The 13498-nt window shown below is 42.7% G+C and overlaps 1 protein-coding gene across 1 annotated transcript in view; it reads right to left on the bottom strand.

Moving 5' to 3' along the window:
* Nucleotides 1-13498, bottom strand: part of PACC1 (proton activated chloride channel 1) — a 21418-nt gene that overhangs the window by 820 nt on the left and 7100 nt on the right. Inside the window, exons 3-7 of the mRNA XM_005416166.2 lie at nt 12503-12712; nt 10338-10492; nt 9339-9481; nt 4089-4233; nt 556-660 (exon numbers count right to left, since the gene is read on the bottom strand). Of these exons, the coding sequence (XP_005416223.2) occupies nt 556-660; nt 4089-4233; nt 9339-9481; nt 10338-10492; nt 12503-12712 (758 nt within the window). The remainder of the gene's footprint in view (nt 1-555; nt 661-4088; nt 4234-9338; nt 9482-10337; nt 10493-12502; nt 12713-13498) is intronic.

Below are 13498 nucleotides of genomic sequence, written 5' to 3'. Positions count from 1 at the left end.
CAGCTCCTGTCCCACACAGTCTGCATTCACACTCTGGTTTTGGGCAAAAAAACACCAACACTCTAGATTTTGCTGCTCCTGGACCTTGGTTGTCAGGTAAATACAGTACCACATTTTATTCTAATGAATTTATTCTAATAATGGATAAAAAATACACCAGGCGATTTTTATTATTCTTATTTCAGCCTAGGTTTCTTGTCAATTAATTAAAAAAAGTCATTAAATCAGATTATCCAGCAGACTTACTAAAGCAAGAAGTTCAGCCCTGCCCTGAAGCTAGAACAGAGGGACAGGTGCTTTTCTTAGCTACATGGTACCTCTAGCTCCAAGCAGGATGCTGAGTGTCACCAGCCCAAGGAACAGCATCACATGGCCCTGACCTCCACAGAGAATCCAGTTCTGGACATAAGGAAGAGCCTACACTGGAATTTCAGAAGTATCCTCATTCTTGTCTGCATTTCTTGGGGTGAGGTAACAGAGGCAGGTGCATGCACACACAGAGCACGAGCTGCACAGTCAGACAGTGATTCAGGAGGGGACTGGTGGGTTACTCACATCCTGAACAGTCTGTATGAAAGGGTCTTTCCATTCAAACACCACAAAGAACAGCTGGTCACTCCCTGGTTTAGTTCTCTGGTCAATGTAGTTAACCACACTGGTCTGGGGAGAGGGAAAGAAAAGTGCAGGTTACTCTCCAGCAGTACAATGAGTCTTTTGTGCAACAGAAAAGGCCTGTAAGAAGGTGAAAATACCAGACTATTTAGAGACTTCCACTGCAGCCTTTCTCTACCTAGAGCAATGGCCTGCCAAAATATGGCAAGAGCAGTTTCCTCCCTCTGTCTCATGTTCATATTATTTTCCTATTTCTCACTCAGTATCACACTACAATACCATTTCTACATTGCCTCTCAAGAAGGGACAATTTACTTCCAAAATTCATTTACTTGCAGTGATAGAATATTTGGAAAGTTCTCATGAATGAATGTTAAATTTGCTTTATTTACCGCAGAACCACATAATGGTGTCAGGAAGATTCCTTCTATTTGAAAAATGGGTTGTAGAATAAACTAGAACATTCCAGCAAAGAAGGAAAGAAGCCCAGGTGTTAACAACCAAACCCACACTTCCCAGTACTGCCCATTAACTAGGTCACCACTTGAAACTAATGCTGCCCAGCAGAGCTGTAACACAATTCCAGCAGGGAACCGGGTTAGGATACCAGACTATGTTACAGCCACATGAAGCCAGAGTCTCAAGGACCACAACCAGGAAAATATTAAGACATCAGGCCCAGGAAAACACTTGTATTGTAGCAGCTGCCCCCAGCCTAGGGGGGAACCACACAGGCAGTAACCAACACAACCAGTCTGAACTGCCCCCTGCTCCTAGGACACAACACAAACTGCCCAGGAGCCACACAGGGACCTCAGGAAAGCACAGTGGTGGAAGGACCTCTCCCTTCTCCAAGCCTCAAAGGAGTGTTTACATCTTGGTGTGTGCAGAGGGGAGTACTGCTGCTCATCCTGTTTGATTCTGTACTGCAAGCAATGAGTCCAGCAGCACTGTGACTTTGCATCAGGCTTGTGACACAAAGATGAGAGAGATGATGGAAGAGCATGCCTGTTCCATGTTTTGGGAGCCCAGTTTTCCAGGCAGAGTTGGAAGTGTCTAAGGTGACCACTCTTCATTTCCTTACAAGGCTTCCCATGGCACGAGGGATGACCTGCCACAAAAGCCTCTGATCCACCATGGTGCAGTTTCTCTACAAATACCTCAGGGTTTCTTTCAGTGTTCTCCACAGCCCCAGCCCTGAACAGATTTTAGGCAAGAAGCAGCAGGAGCTAGGACACTGTTCATGGCCACTCAGAGCATATAGGGCTTCCCCAGCTTGTGGTTTCTGGTCAAACACCTTTGCTGCAGACTTGCCTGCGAGGACTTGTGAGGAGCTGTGAATGAGTCAGAGACAGGACCTCTGAGCTGCTTTAGATGATGCAATTTATTTTTCTTATCTTCTACACAGGCAGGAAGGGTGAGTTCAGCTCACATCTTTACCCCATGGTTCATCAGAAGGTCACAACAGTTACAGGACCTTTTATTAACCAATAAAATACTGCCAACAAGGATACTTATGCTTTTCACCCAATGCTTAAATATTTCGTCTTATGGACTCATACTGCAGTGTAAGCTTTCTTAGCCAGTCATGTTATGACACACAAACCTACAGTACTGTACCCTAAAACTCTGAACTTTCCTCTACTTGGCTTAATGTGTCTCTGCTCTAAACTATAAACCTACATTCTTGCTTCTAGCACCTAAGTTTGGAAGCCTTTCCCAAGGTCTCAGATCAAATCCAGTGTTTAATTCTAAGCTTTGGCTTACAGGCCCAAAGTTGGGAGAATTCCCTGCATTTTGGATCCCAGCACTTGCCCCACACTTCCACAGCTGATTCCTCATTGCAAGGTACCAGTGTCCCAACCACACTCATCCAAGAGAAGTGCACACCAGGAAACAAGCAGTAACAAAGAGAGAGCAAAACTGAGGCAATGGGAAAGGAGGAAAATACAAATGAATGACTGCTGGGCTAGTTAGCAGAGTGAGTGACTGCTCTGTTTGACCTGGTATTTGTATCCATCTTTGCAGCATGCCAGCTCCCAGGTTTGGATTTGAAAGGCTAATGGACTTCCTGGTGCAATTTGAGCAGATGTTGTACTGACAAACAAAGCAAGTGGAAATTATGTCTGAGCTGTTTCAATTTCTGCTGTATTATTAATAGGGATCTGATGCCTGGTTCCTAGGTTTTATTAAAAACAAACAAACAAACAAACAAACAGAAAACCCAAACCAGCAACAGTGTTCACTTAGATGATCAGTCTATAACTGCTGAACTAAATAGATGTTTATGGTCACAAAAAGCTCTTTTTTTCCCTGAATTTGAGCCAGCCTTTTGTTTCCACTTTGAGATACATTAGACTTGGGCACACAAAGGAAGACTTTCAAAAATCCTATACTTGGTAAGCACCAAATGGCAAATGATAGAGAGCTGTAGGTGATGAAGGACAGACAGACAGCTGCTGTCAGTGCTTACATGTGAGCAGCAGCAGACTGATGCATTCCTTCCTCTGCTCCAAACCAAGGTATTAGGACTTGCATGACTGGGATTTGCCTCCTGTCCTTCTCCAGTGGAGTAAGAGTGTGCCCCCCTCACAGTCCCAACTCTGGGTTTCCTTAAGGCTGTGCCATGTAACACCTAACTGTGAGAACCAGGGATGGAACTGAAGGTTCTGCTTCATTAGCTCCCCCCAGAACACCCTTTCCAAGAGTACTAAGGACCAAGAGAAAGTATAATCTCTGAAAGAGACGCTCTCTGGAAAGGACAGCTCTTAAAATTTGCATTTCTCACCACTGGTGAGACACTTCGTTCCAACTAACACTGGAAGCAAAACAAACTCAAAACATAATTATTTTCCCATGCATTAATGTGAACAGAACAGGAATGAAAGTCAGGCTCATTTCCTCTCTAGATAAGCTTGCATCTTCCACCTGCATATTTTCTAGTTTTAAATGATGCAAGAAGTGAAGTTACTCCATGTTTCTAAGGACACTCAGCAGCTAAAAATTCCAAACCCAAACAAAAAGCAGAAATAAGAATGCTGCAAAGGATACAAGGCTTACATTTACCTCTTCATCCTAACATCACTGGCAACCTCAACAATACTCTTTCTAACAGTAGCTGTTATTTAGACAATTCCTTTGGCAATTGTTCTCCACCTTGAACTGTAGGTAGCTGTTTTAATATTATTTAATAATTAATTAATATGACACTACAGGTGTCATAACCCAAGTGAGGCTTGGATTTCTGGCCTCCCTGTCAGGAGATGTTTTCCTGAGCTCTGCCACGAGGCCACACCAAGAGCTGAGCACATCAAGACATCTACACTTCTACAGAATCCCTCCTCCTTGAGAAACAAGTGTGAGCAACGAGAGCCAAAACTGCCCAGTGCAAAGGGGCATCATGGATGCAATGAAACAAAACCAAACTCCCAAAACATTGTAAGTACTATGAGTACTACTAATTTTATTTTTTTTACCTCTTGTTTGAATTCAACAGTCTCACTACCATCTTCTTCTTTTGTTTTGACCAAGGACATCTTGACCCAAGTTCGGAAGCCTCCAGAAAACTTCCAGCTGGAGTATGAGCTTTCACAGTCCTTCATGAATTTTGCTTTTTCTGAACTAAAGGAAAAAAACCATTACTTTATTGACCAAACTGAGCACTGTAGGCAGAAGGTCAGACCTACAGGTACTTCAAACTATGTTCACAATTCCTTTTATTCTCCACCTGCTAAATTCAACATATCTAAAACATTGTGTGTAGTGATGTTTTCATCAATGGCAGCCCTTCACTGGTGCATCCTTAACTGCAGAGGACTTACCTGGTGCCCTACAACCCCGGAGCTCTGCCTGCCTGCAGGGATTCTTCTGCCCCACAGGGAGCTCAGCTCTGCTCAGCAGCCACCCCTGGGACAGAAAGGAGCAGAGCCAGGACCTCAAGAAACAACTCATCACCATGTCAGGAAGCAAGAGACAGCAGGACAAGCCTAGAGGAAGGACAGGGTGCTTCACCTCATTTCTGGTTGCCAAATAAACCAGCTGAAATGCATACATGCTTAAAATACCTCGAAATTCAGTGTAATCCTATTATTTTGGTAGCACTGTAGCTTTGGTGTAAGGCTCCCACCTGCAATAAGTGTTATCCCAATATGCAATCCCAGCTATTTGCAGTCCCCAGAACAGCAGGATTGCTTTGTGTGTTTTGGATGGGCTTTTGTTTTTTAATACTGTGCCTGTAAATCTTTAAGGTTTCCAACACCCCTCATGCTGCAAGTAGCAAATGGGCAGCTTTAAGCCATATCTGGTCTCCACCTCTTCTCTACCAGCTGCACAGGACACAGTGAAATAACCATGCTATTTGCTTGGAGCTCTTCAGTACTGTGATTTTAGCCATTTTCATGTCATCCCAGTGAAATAAGCCCAGCCCTGCAGCTGCTTTTCCAATAAGGTTTCATTTGAGAAGAAGGGGTAAACCACTGTGAAAAGTCAGGAACCATTAGAGGCTATTTTTACTAAGACAGATTTCAGGTTGTAGAGATATGCCAGGGTATGTTGGTCCTTAAAAGAAGGGAGAGGGTTTGATCCAGATGGCTTTTGTGGCAGAGGGTGTGCATAACCAGGTCTTTTAGGAGATGAAGGTGTTTTGGTCTTCCAGGAGAAAAATGCAAAGAAGCAAAGGAGAAAAGCAGAGGTGAAGAAGCAAGCTCTTGTCCCAGAACAGGCCAATCAGGAAAGTTTGTCCAGCATTGATTGGATTTGCACTTTTCCTGTCTTTTTTTCTTAGTTTTCAAACTCAGGGCTTCTTTTCTTTCTACAAACCAAGGTGCCTTGTCTACAAGGACCAAAGGGACTGCACTGATATAAATATCAAATTGATGACTACTCTGTACCACAGCACCTGCTCAGGCTTAACAGATGAATACACACGTGTCCATGGGACAAAGCCATTCTCTCAAGTCAGGGCTTCAGGCAACAGACTCAGACAGAATTCCACTGTGCACATGCACAGAAAAGAGAAGGGTTTCTGCAAAGAAAAACTAACACTATCAAGTGTTTTCAAAAAAACTATCAAGGCAGATGCTGTTCCCAGGGTGTCCTAGGATGTTAGGAATATCTTTATTTTGACATGAGGTGTTTGTTTAGTGACCCCAACAGGATGGCACCTCTCTACCTCCCACAGGAGAGACGTGGGCAGAGCCTAAGGACAAAACCCATGGCCTGCCTGCTCCTCCCCAGAGCAAACCAGTGACACAGAACACCTAATCCAACAACTGCTTCCCCTCCTGGGATGTGGGCAGAGCAGCAGCTGAGGGGACAGCCCAGGGGAGCACTGGAGTGCTTTGCCACTCAAGAGGAACACACATAATTAGCACTCTACCCAGGCAGTCACATGCCTAATGGCTGGCTAAATACAGCATCCTGGAAAAGCTTTCCAAGCCAAGATGGAAAAATGAGGCAGGAAGTTCTGACACAGAACTGAACGTTACAGCCACAACTTCCATGGCAGGCAGGCAGCAGCAGTTTGCTCTGCCTCTGACAGTAATTGCAGGCTGGAAAAAGAAGGATTAATAACATCTTAGGAGAAGCTGTGGAGAAGTGATCTGAGAGGCATCTCCATAATCCAGACCACTGCCACACAGTGAGGGGAAAAAAAGGGGGGTGGACAGGGGGAGCAAGCACAGAGGAACAAGCTTTGCACAAATTATAGCAGAGGGCAAATTACACAGCTTTAAAACCACACACAGCCAAGTGAACACAAGACAGGAAAGGGATTTTAAGCTGAAAAACAGTTCTCCAGGCAGTTTCTTTTAATTCCTTCTTCACACCAAAGACAGACAACCCACACAGGCTGCACCTCTTTTTTTTTGTTGCTGTTTGGGGTTTTTTCCCTTTTTTCTTTCTCTTTTTTTTTTTTTTTTTAATCTGTGGGAGTCACTAACCTATTTCTGGAGTGGCCTGTAGTGCTGCAGTGGATCCTTTACCACCAGTGTCTATGGACCACCCCAGGAGAGCCAGAGAAGTTCAGGACATCCCACCACACCAGCAGATTCCAATGCAACAGCAAGAGCCAAACCCACTGGTGGTTCAAGTCCAATCTGTGTTTATTGCCTTTGTGTTTCCCCAGAGCAGGAAACTCTCAAAACAGCCATGGCATCTAACAAAGGCTGGTGTGGTACCAAAAGTCCCAATCCTTCTATGTTGTATTTCTCTGCATGCAGCAATCCAGATCAGAGACATGAACACTGAGCTCAGTTTAGACCCTGAAATCATCTCTGATCCGTTCACACTGGTGTCCATCATTTCACAGGACTGCAAGTTATTCGACATGCTACACTAACAATAGTTTTGTCAGGAATATATTCAGGATTTTCTTCTAAACCCCATGTATCACCCTAATGACAGTTCAGGAGAGGGACTTGTATTTTTAGCCACACATTTTGGGTAATTTGCAAGGGTTTCATTATTTCCCTCCCTCCAATTAATATGGTACAGACAGCAGCTGCCACTACCTTAAAAAAAAAAGGAAAAGAAAAAGAAGGCAGCAGCATCTCCTTGCAGCTCAGAGGCCAACAACAGCACACAGTGCAGCAGTGTTCTGTGGAGCCCAGAACAAAACCAGTGAGCAGTGCCAGTTTCATGGAGTCTGATCCAATTTTAACAGAAGGGCTGCAGAGAATAAAGCCCTTGACACAAACAACTGGGCCTTGCTCGAGTCCTCAGCACTTACTACAGCACAGAAAATCTCTTAAAGGTACAAGCTGCCATTTTTTCTTGCTTGTGGCACTTCTGATAACACTGTACATGAACTGCTGGGCACAGTGTTATTCTGGGCCCTCATAACCAGTGAGACACTTTGTCAGGAAAAGTAGTTTTGAAGTTTTCAGAGGCTGTATGGAAAGGCACACAACAGTTTCTACGGATATCTTAAGCCAGACTTCCCATCAGCTAAATTTAGCATCTGCTGATGAACAAGAAATCATTTCTATTTTCTCTTCTGCTGGAAGCTGGACAGAATGAGTGCTGGACAGAATGAGTGCTCTGCACACACACACAGTGCAGTTTCACATGCACTTTTCATAGTCAGGAGAAATGTAAACTCCCAACCTGCCCTGAGCCCAGCCAGTTCATGCCAGGACAGCAAACACAGCACTGAGCAAGACAAGCCACACCATTTGTATCCAGTTTGGGAGGATGCTGCAGAAAAGACAGCACTGGCCTCTTGCCCACAGCTGGTTCTTTTCCTGATTTCCATCTAGACATGCAGATCATTTACCACTAAGGCCTTCATCCCCTTGCCAGTGTTACCCTTCACCTGGGTGAGCTCAAAACCAGTTTCAACTCCTATTCCTACTGTCTGCCCCAAGCAAGCACAGAGGATGCATCCCCAAACAAACATCCCCATTTCCCTGTGGCTGCCAAGGCCTGAGGATGCACAGACTGAGCTGCTCATCCTGTCCCCAGCCAGCTGCAGCACCAGGGCTGCCCTCAGGCAGTGCTGGTGCCTGGCAGTACAGAAAGAGCTGAGCACCTTGCTGCAACTGGTCCCACTGTAAGCATTTCTTACCAGAGCACAAGCCATAAAACCAGAAAAAAACACATAAGGAACAAGCAGCACCTTCTACACCACTACTCTTAACTGGTGTCTCTCACCCTAAAATATCAATGCCGAAAACACCCAGAACATTAGCATTTTATGAGGTGTTCCAGTACAGTTACAGAAACCAGTTAAAGACTTAGGTGTCCTCACTGAAGCAGAAATGTTTTGTAAAAGGCAATTCCACCTAACTGGTCTTTGGCCACCCAGAGGTAGCATGCCTGAACACTTCCACTCTTTGATCCACCTGAAAAGCATCAGTATGACCATGTCCAAGTCAAATCTGTTCTCTTCCCTCCCTCACCTGATTTTGTTCTGCATAGCTCCTCTATCCCCGGTCCCTTTTCCACTGAGCATCTCTTATCAAATTAAGGTTTTCTATCATGTGTCACTATGACTAATATTTCTTGACTAACTTTTAATCTGGATCTCAGAGAGAAGAACAGAACTTGAATTCAAATTAAAGCAAAAATTAAACTGTTAAATATGAAATTCATTCTTAAAAGGTGGAAGAAAGAGTGGGTCTTTCAAGAAAGTTCAAGACAAGATTAATTCCATTCTTGTTAAAATTAGAAGGTTGATTAGATACTTCAATGATACCAATGTCAAACCAATACAAAGCAATTTCAAAAACCCCATATATGAATTTACATCATTCTGCAAAATTTTATATATAGCCAGTAATACAAAGAAACAGAGTTTATCTTTCAATGAAATCACAACAAAGCAATCTAGAGATCTGACCTTTACACCAACTGCTTTAAAAACCCCCAAATGGTACAGAAATCTTTGTGTTCTTGGTGCACTTCCTGACACACTACCCAGCACAGCACACTTCCCGAGCACCCACAGCAGCAGACAGCAGGAAGCCAGCACAAACTCCAAGCTTTTAGAAAGTGCAGCAACAAATGGTTTAAGCACAGCTCAAGAACAGTTTTTGTCACTGAAAAAGCCCTCAATACATTTTTTAAAGGTCAGATTAGTAAACAAAGACATGAAAGAGCATCAGCATAGTCCAAACATTTCAAAAAATCATAAAAGCCTGCCTGGTTTTTACTGAAAAGGCCCTGCTTTCACAAGTATTGTGACAGCAAGTTCAATGCAGCCCCAGGCTCATCCCCCCTTTACATACCTGCTGACAAACTCCTGGAAAGAGGAAAACAGCAGGTAGTCAATGGCACTGAAATCTTGGTTTGTTTCATTTAAATGGAACTGCAAAAACACCAGCTCCCTTTTCTTCACATCACGAGGGCCTTGAACAACCAAAGCATACTTCTGTAAGCAAACAGAGATGGTGAGAGGAGCAAAGGAATCCTCATTTCCTGTTCATTAATTTACCATCTGGCACTAATACTCTGTAGAAATCTAACACACACACACACACACACAGAGTTTCTTGGCTGCTACAAAGTACACATCTATTAAAACACCTAACAAGAATGCCACTTCAGTCCCTGCTTTTAGTTTAAAAAGGAGGTCATTATATCAAGATTCAGTGTTTAAATATTAATATTAAAGTACTGAATATGGTAATTTGTAGGTTTTGGACATTTGTTTATCAAGAAGCAAGCTTCCCTGCACTTCTAAGGGCAATTTCAGACAGACAATCACTCCTCAATGTATCCATCTTGCTGGCTCAAAGCATTTCAGTGTAATGAAGCACTTGGTGCCCATTTAAGATTCTTCCAAGTGTGACAAACATGGTATGTAATTCCCAGCAGGAATTCATGAGTGAATTCCCAGCAAACATAAAAAAAGAGATTAGCTATCCTCCTTTAATGGATACTGACATTGCCCTTCAATCAGAGCTAGGTTTACCCTATCAAGAAAAATGCTTCCCAGTTCATTTAGGAGAATGAAGTGAGAGCTTCACTGTGAAAAATTACTTATTTTATCCCATTAAGGGTTTTGTGCTGCACACACCCACAGGACAGCTCATTTTACATAACACATATATACACTGACTAGGGTTTTTTACATTTCTGAAAACAAAATGACAGATGGCTTACAAAAAATCCAAACCAGAAGCAAGGGTTTTTTTACAGCACATAGTACATGCTTTTACTTTCCAACAAGATTATGAGCAGAAACCCCACAGTGAATAAGCTTTGTTCTATTATATTGTTATTACCATAGTTTGATTAGTAAAAGGATCTGTGTAGTTGATCCTCTGAGTGGTGCATTCAATGTCTCCTGGCTGACCTGGATTTACCAGAGGTGGAATGTGATCGTAGTAATGGTGTTTGCAGCTGAGCAGCTGAGCCTTGCCTGGGTAAAAGGCAATACCTGTTTGGGGAGAAAAAACATTGGAGAGCACTGACTTCCTTCCTGAGGACATCGATTTTCATTCTGGAATTTAATCCCACAGGCTACTGAGCTGTCTTTAAGATGCCACAAAACAATCAAATTAAACCATGCACTTCCACATTTTTCTGGAGCAGGACAAAAACACCAACTGCATCAGGACAGAACCTCCACAATGCATCGAAAAAAATTAGGGCTCATATTCTGTTCAAGGTTCATAGAAGCTACCAAGTTTCCCACAAGCCAGCAGCTAATCCATCAGTCCCTCTCCATCCCAGATGAATCTGTAAAATATGTTAGGGAGCATCAAATGGGACATGTAGTGCTTTAGTTTTCAGATATTAACATTTAACACATCAAGTGTGAATTGGAAATAATGTACATACCATACATGACAGATCAAAGATCACTGGCTGAGCTATTAGAAGTGAAAAGATGCTCTTATCTTCTGTTAACTGAATGTGACATCATGATAAAAACCAAAGCCATTAAACATGCACTAACTGCTGCCATCCCTTATTATTTACAGCACTGGGTAGGCCAGGCAACTACTCCACCTGGATGGAAACCCACATTTGCCATAAACCTCCTGTTTCAGTCCAACAGCACATTCAAGCAACCTCAGCCACCTCAGCTTTGGAAGGCCAGCAAAATGCAAGAGCCAAACCTCAAAATCCTTTTACACCACCTATGTCATATTTATTATTGGAAACAAGTTTGCTGGAAGATAATCCAGTCCAATTTAAAAAAAAAAAAGAGTATGATTGATTAGATATAATTAACTCACAACTGAGATGACCTGCCCACCAAAATGTGAGATGTCAAAGCACTCAGCACATATCAAATGCTTTATTCCTTTCTTCAGAGCTCCAGGCTTGCAACTTGCCATGTCATCACTTTAATAGAGCAATAAAATAAAGGACTACATTGATTTAGGTTCTCTGATCTGCAGGGATCTCCAACAATACTTTTGGAATTATTTGTACGCTGCTCTGCTTATTTAAAATCTGCTTATTTTCTTCCTGTTGCTGTATGAAATACTCACATGAGGGGAGGGGAAAAAAGGGAAAAGCTTGTGTTTGCTTGCTCTTACAGTCAGATTCAAATGGACCAAACATAAGGTACTACTTCCAGAGCTGAGCTAACTGGCCATAGAGAAAAACAACTACAGTAATATAGCAACACCTCAAAATACCTTTCAGCCACAACTACTGAAGTGGGTATTTGGAAAATGTGGTAACACTCCAAACACAAGTGTTATTGTTAAACTGGAAACTCGCTGATGACTGACTGAGCTGCATTTGCTATCATGGCTCTACTTATGAATGCCTACTGGACAATTAAAAAAACTAATAACAACAGAACTCACTATTCAAAAATGCCCCTGTGGAGCAACTCCTCCTGCAAACTGCAGCAGTTTCTGCTGCCACGCTGCATTTTTGTGCCAACACTGTTCCCTGCAGTCACATCAGATTTTTATTGCCTACTGATGTAATGCCATGTTGTAAACAAGGCAGGGTGGAAGTAGAAAGTGGCATTGTGGTTATTTTGTGGTTGGTTTGAGAAATTCACCTCTTTACAGCGAATGCATCTCATTGCCCAGTGCAGCACTGAGCTCCTGTGTTACTCCCATGTGTTACTCTGTTTGAATGATATAGTTTGGGGAGCATTTCCAAAAGGAATTCACTTTCTCCCGTAAAAAAGGACTCCTTTTAGAGTCTGAAAACACTTCTTATCTATGAAATGTTGCATAATTCTCCACAGCTTCTGCCATTCATGTTATTGGCATGAAAGCTCCCAAAAATCTCCCATGTAATGTTAACATTTCTGTGCAAAGCCAATACAACTTTTTAATCTAAAATGAGGAAATCAAAGATCTGGGCCAAGTATTATATGCACTCTGGGCTCTGAAGAATGAACACCAAAAATTTAAAACAATCCAAGAAAAACAAGACCAAGAATTTAACCCATTTTCCTTGCTACCACTCTTACCAGGTGCATCATATAAGGACACTTCCTTGTAAGTGACAGACATCACTGGGTGCTTGAGCTTCTCCCTGAAGTCACTGATGGTTTGGTAGACAAGGAATACAGCTACAGCCATGAGCAGCAGATAAATAAACAGGAGTATTACTGAGAAAACATTCTTTAGGCAGGTCTTGCTGAAACGCAAAGAAGGGGTAGTGGTACCCAGTTCACCATCTGGAACCAAACAGAACATGGATTGGGACTTCAACATACAGATGTTTTTGCTGAATTTTCATTTCAAGATCAATCATGTGAGAGGAAAGTAAGCCTCAAACTCAGCTTGATTTTAAAAACCACAGCTAATTCTAGTTTTGATGATCAGCCAGGCAGATACTTCCTTCTCAAGTATGAGGTGTAACCAACCTAAGATTGTGTCTCCTTGTCACATGCCAGAATTTGGCACTCTGCTTTAAGGCCACTGTAGGCAGGAAACCAGGTTTGTATTCAAGGACATCTGAGAAACAAAGTTTAAAGTTCACAAGAAAGTCTGTTGATGGTCAATCTTTGCTTCTGGGAAAAAAACCTCTTTTCCCCCCATTTCCAGTCTGAAGCGATTCTTACACACTCAGCATAGACATGAGTGGAGTGATTTGATATTCTAATGCTCAAGCCCACAGCCATGCATTGCATCTCCACCATGGTAGAAGTCACTAGACACCTGTTACCCTCTAGTTGATAATTCCTTGTGTACATTAAAAACTTCCATAGAAGGATTCTTCCAATTACAGCTGGAAAGACACTGACCCAACCCTCCCAGAGTCTCCCTTCCTTCAAATCTTGCTCTCTTTAGACGTTCTCAGTAGTTTCACTCACACACAGACACTGCTTTACCCATACCCTTTGCTTTTGCCATTTCTTTTCACAATACTTCTAAGGCAAAGGTTCCTGTACTCCTGAGTTACACATCACATTTTGTCATGAGTGATATACAGCTGAACACACAACATTTTGTTAAAATTC

Source organism: Geospiza fortis, unplaced genomic scaffold (assembly GCF_000277835.1).
Source record: "Geospiza fortis unplaced genomic scaffold, GeoFor_1.0 scaffold41, whole genome shotgun sequence".
NCBI classification, from domain to species: domain Eukaryota; kingdom Metazoa; phylum Chordata; class Aves; order Passeriformes; family Thraupidae; genus Geospiza; species Geospiza fortis.
The sequence above is the reverse complement of the archived record's forward strand: the minus strand, read 5'-3'. Positions and strand labels throughout refer to the sequence as shown.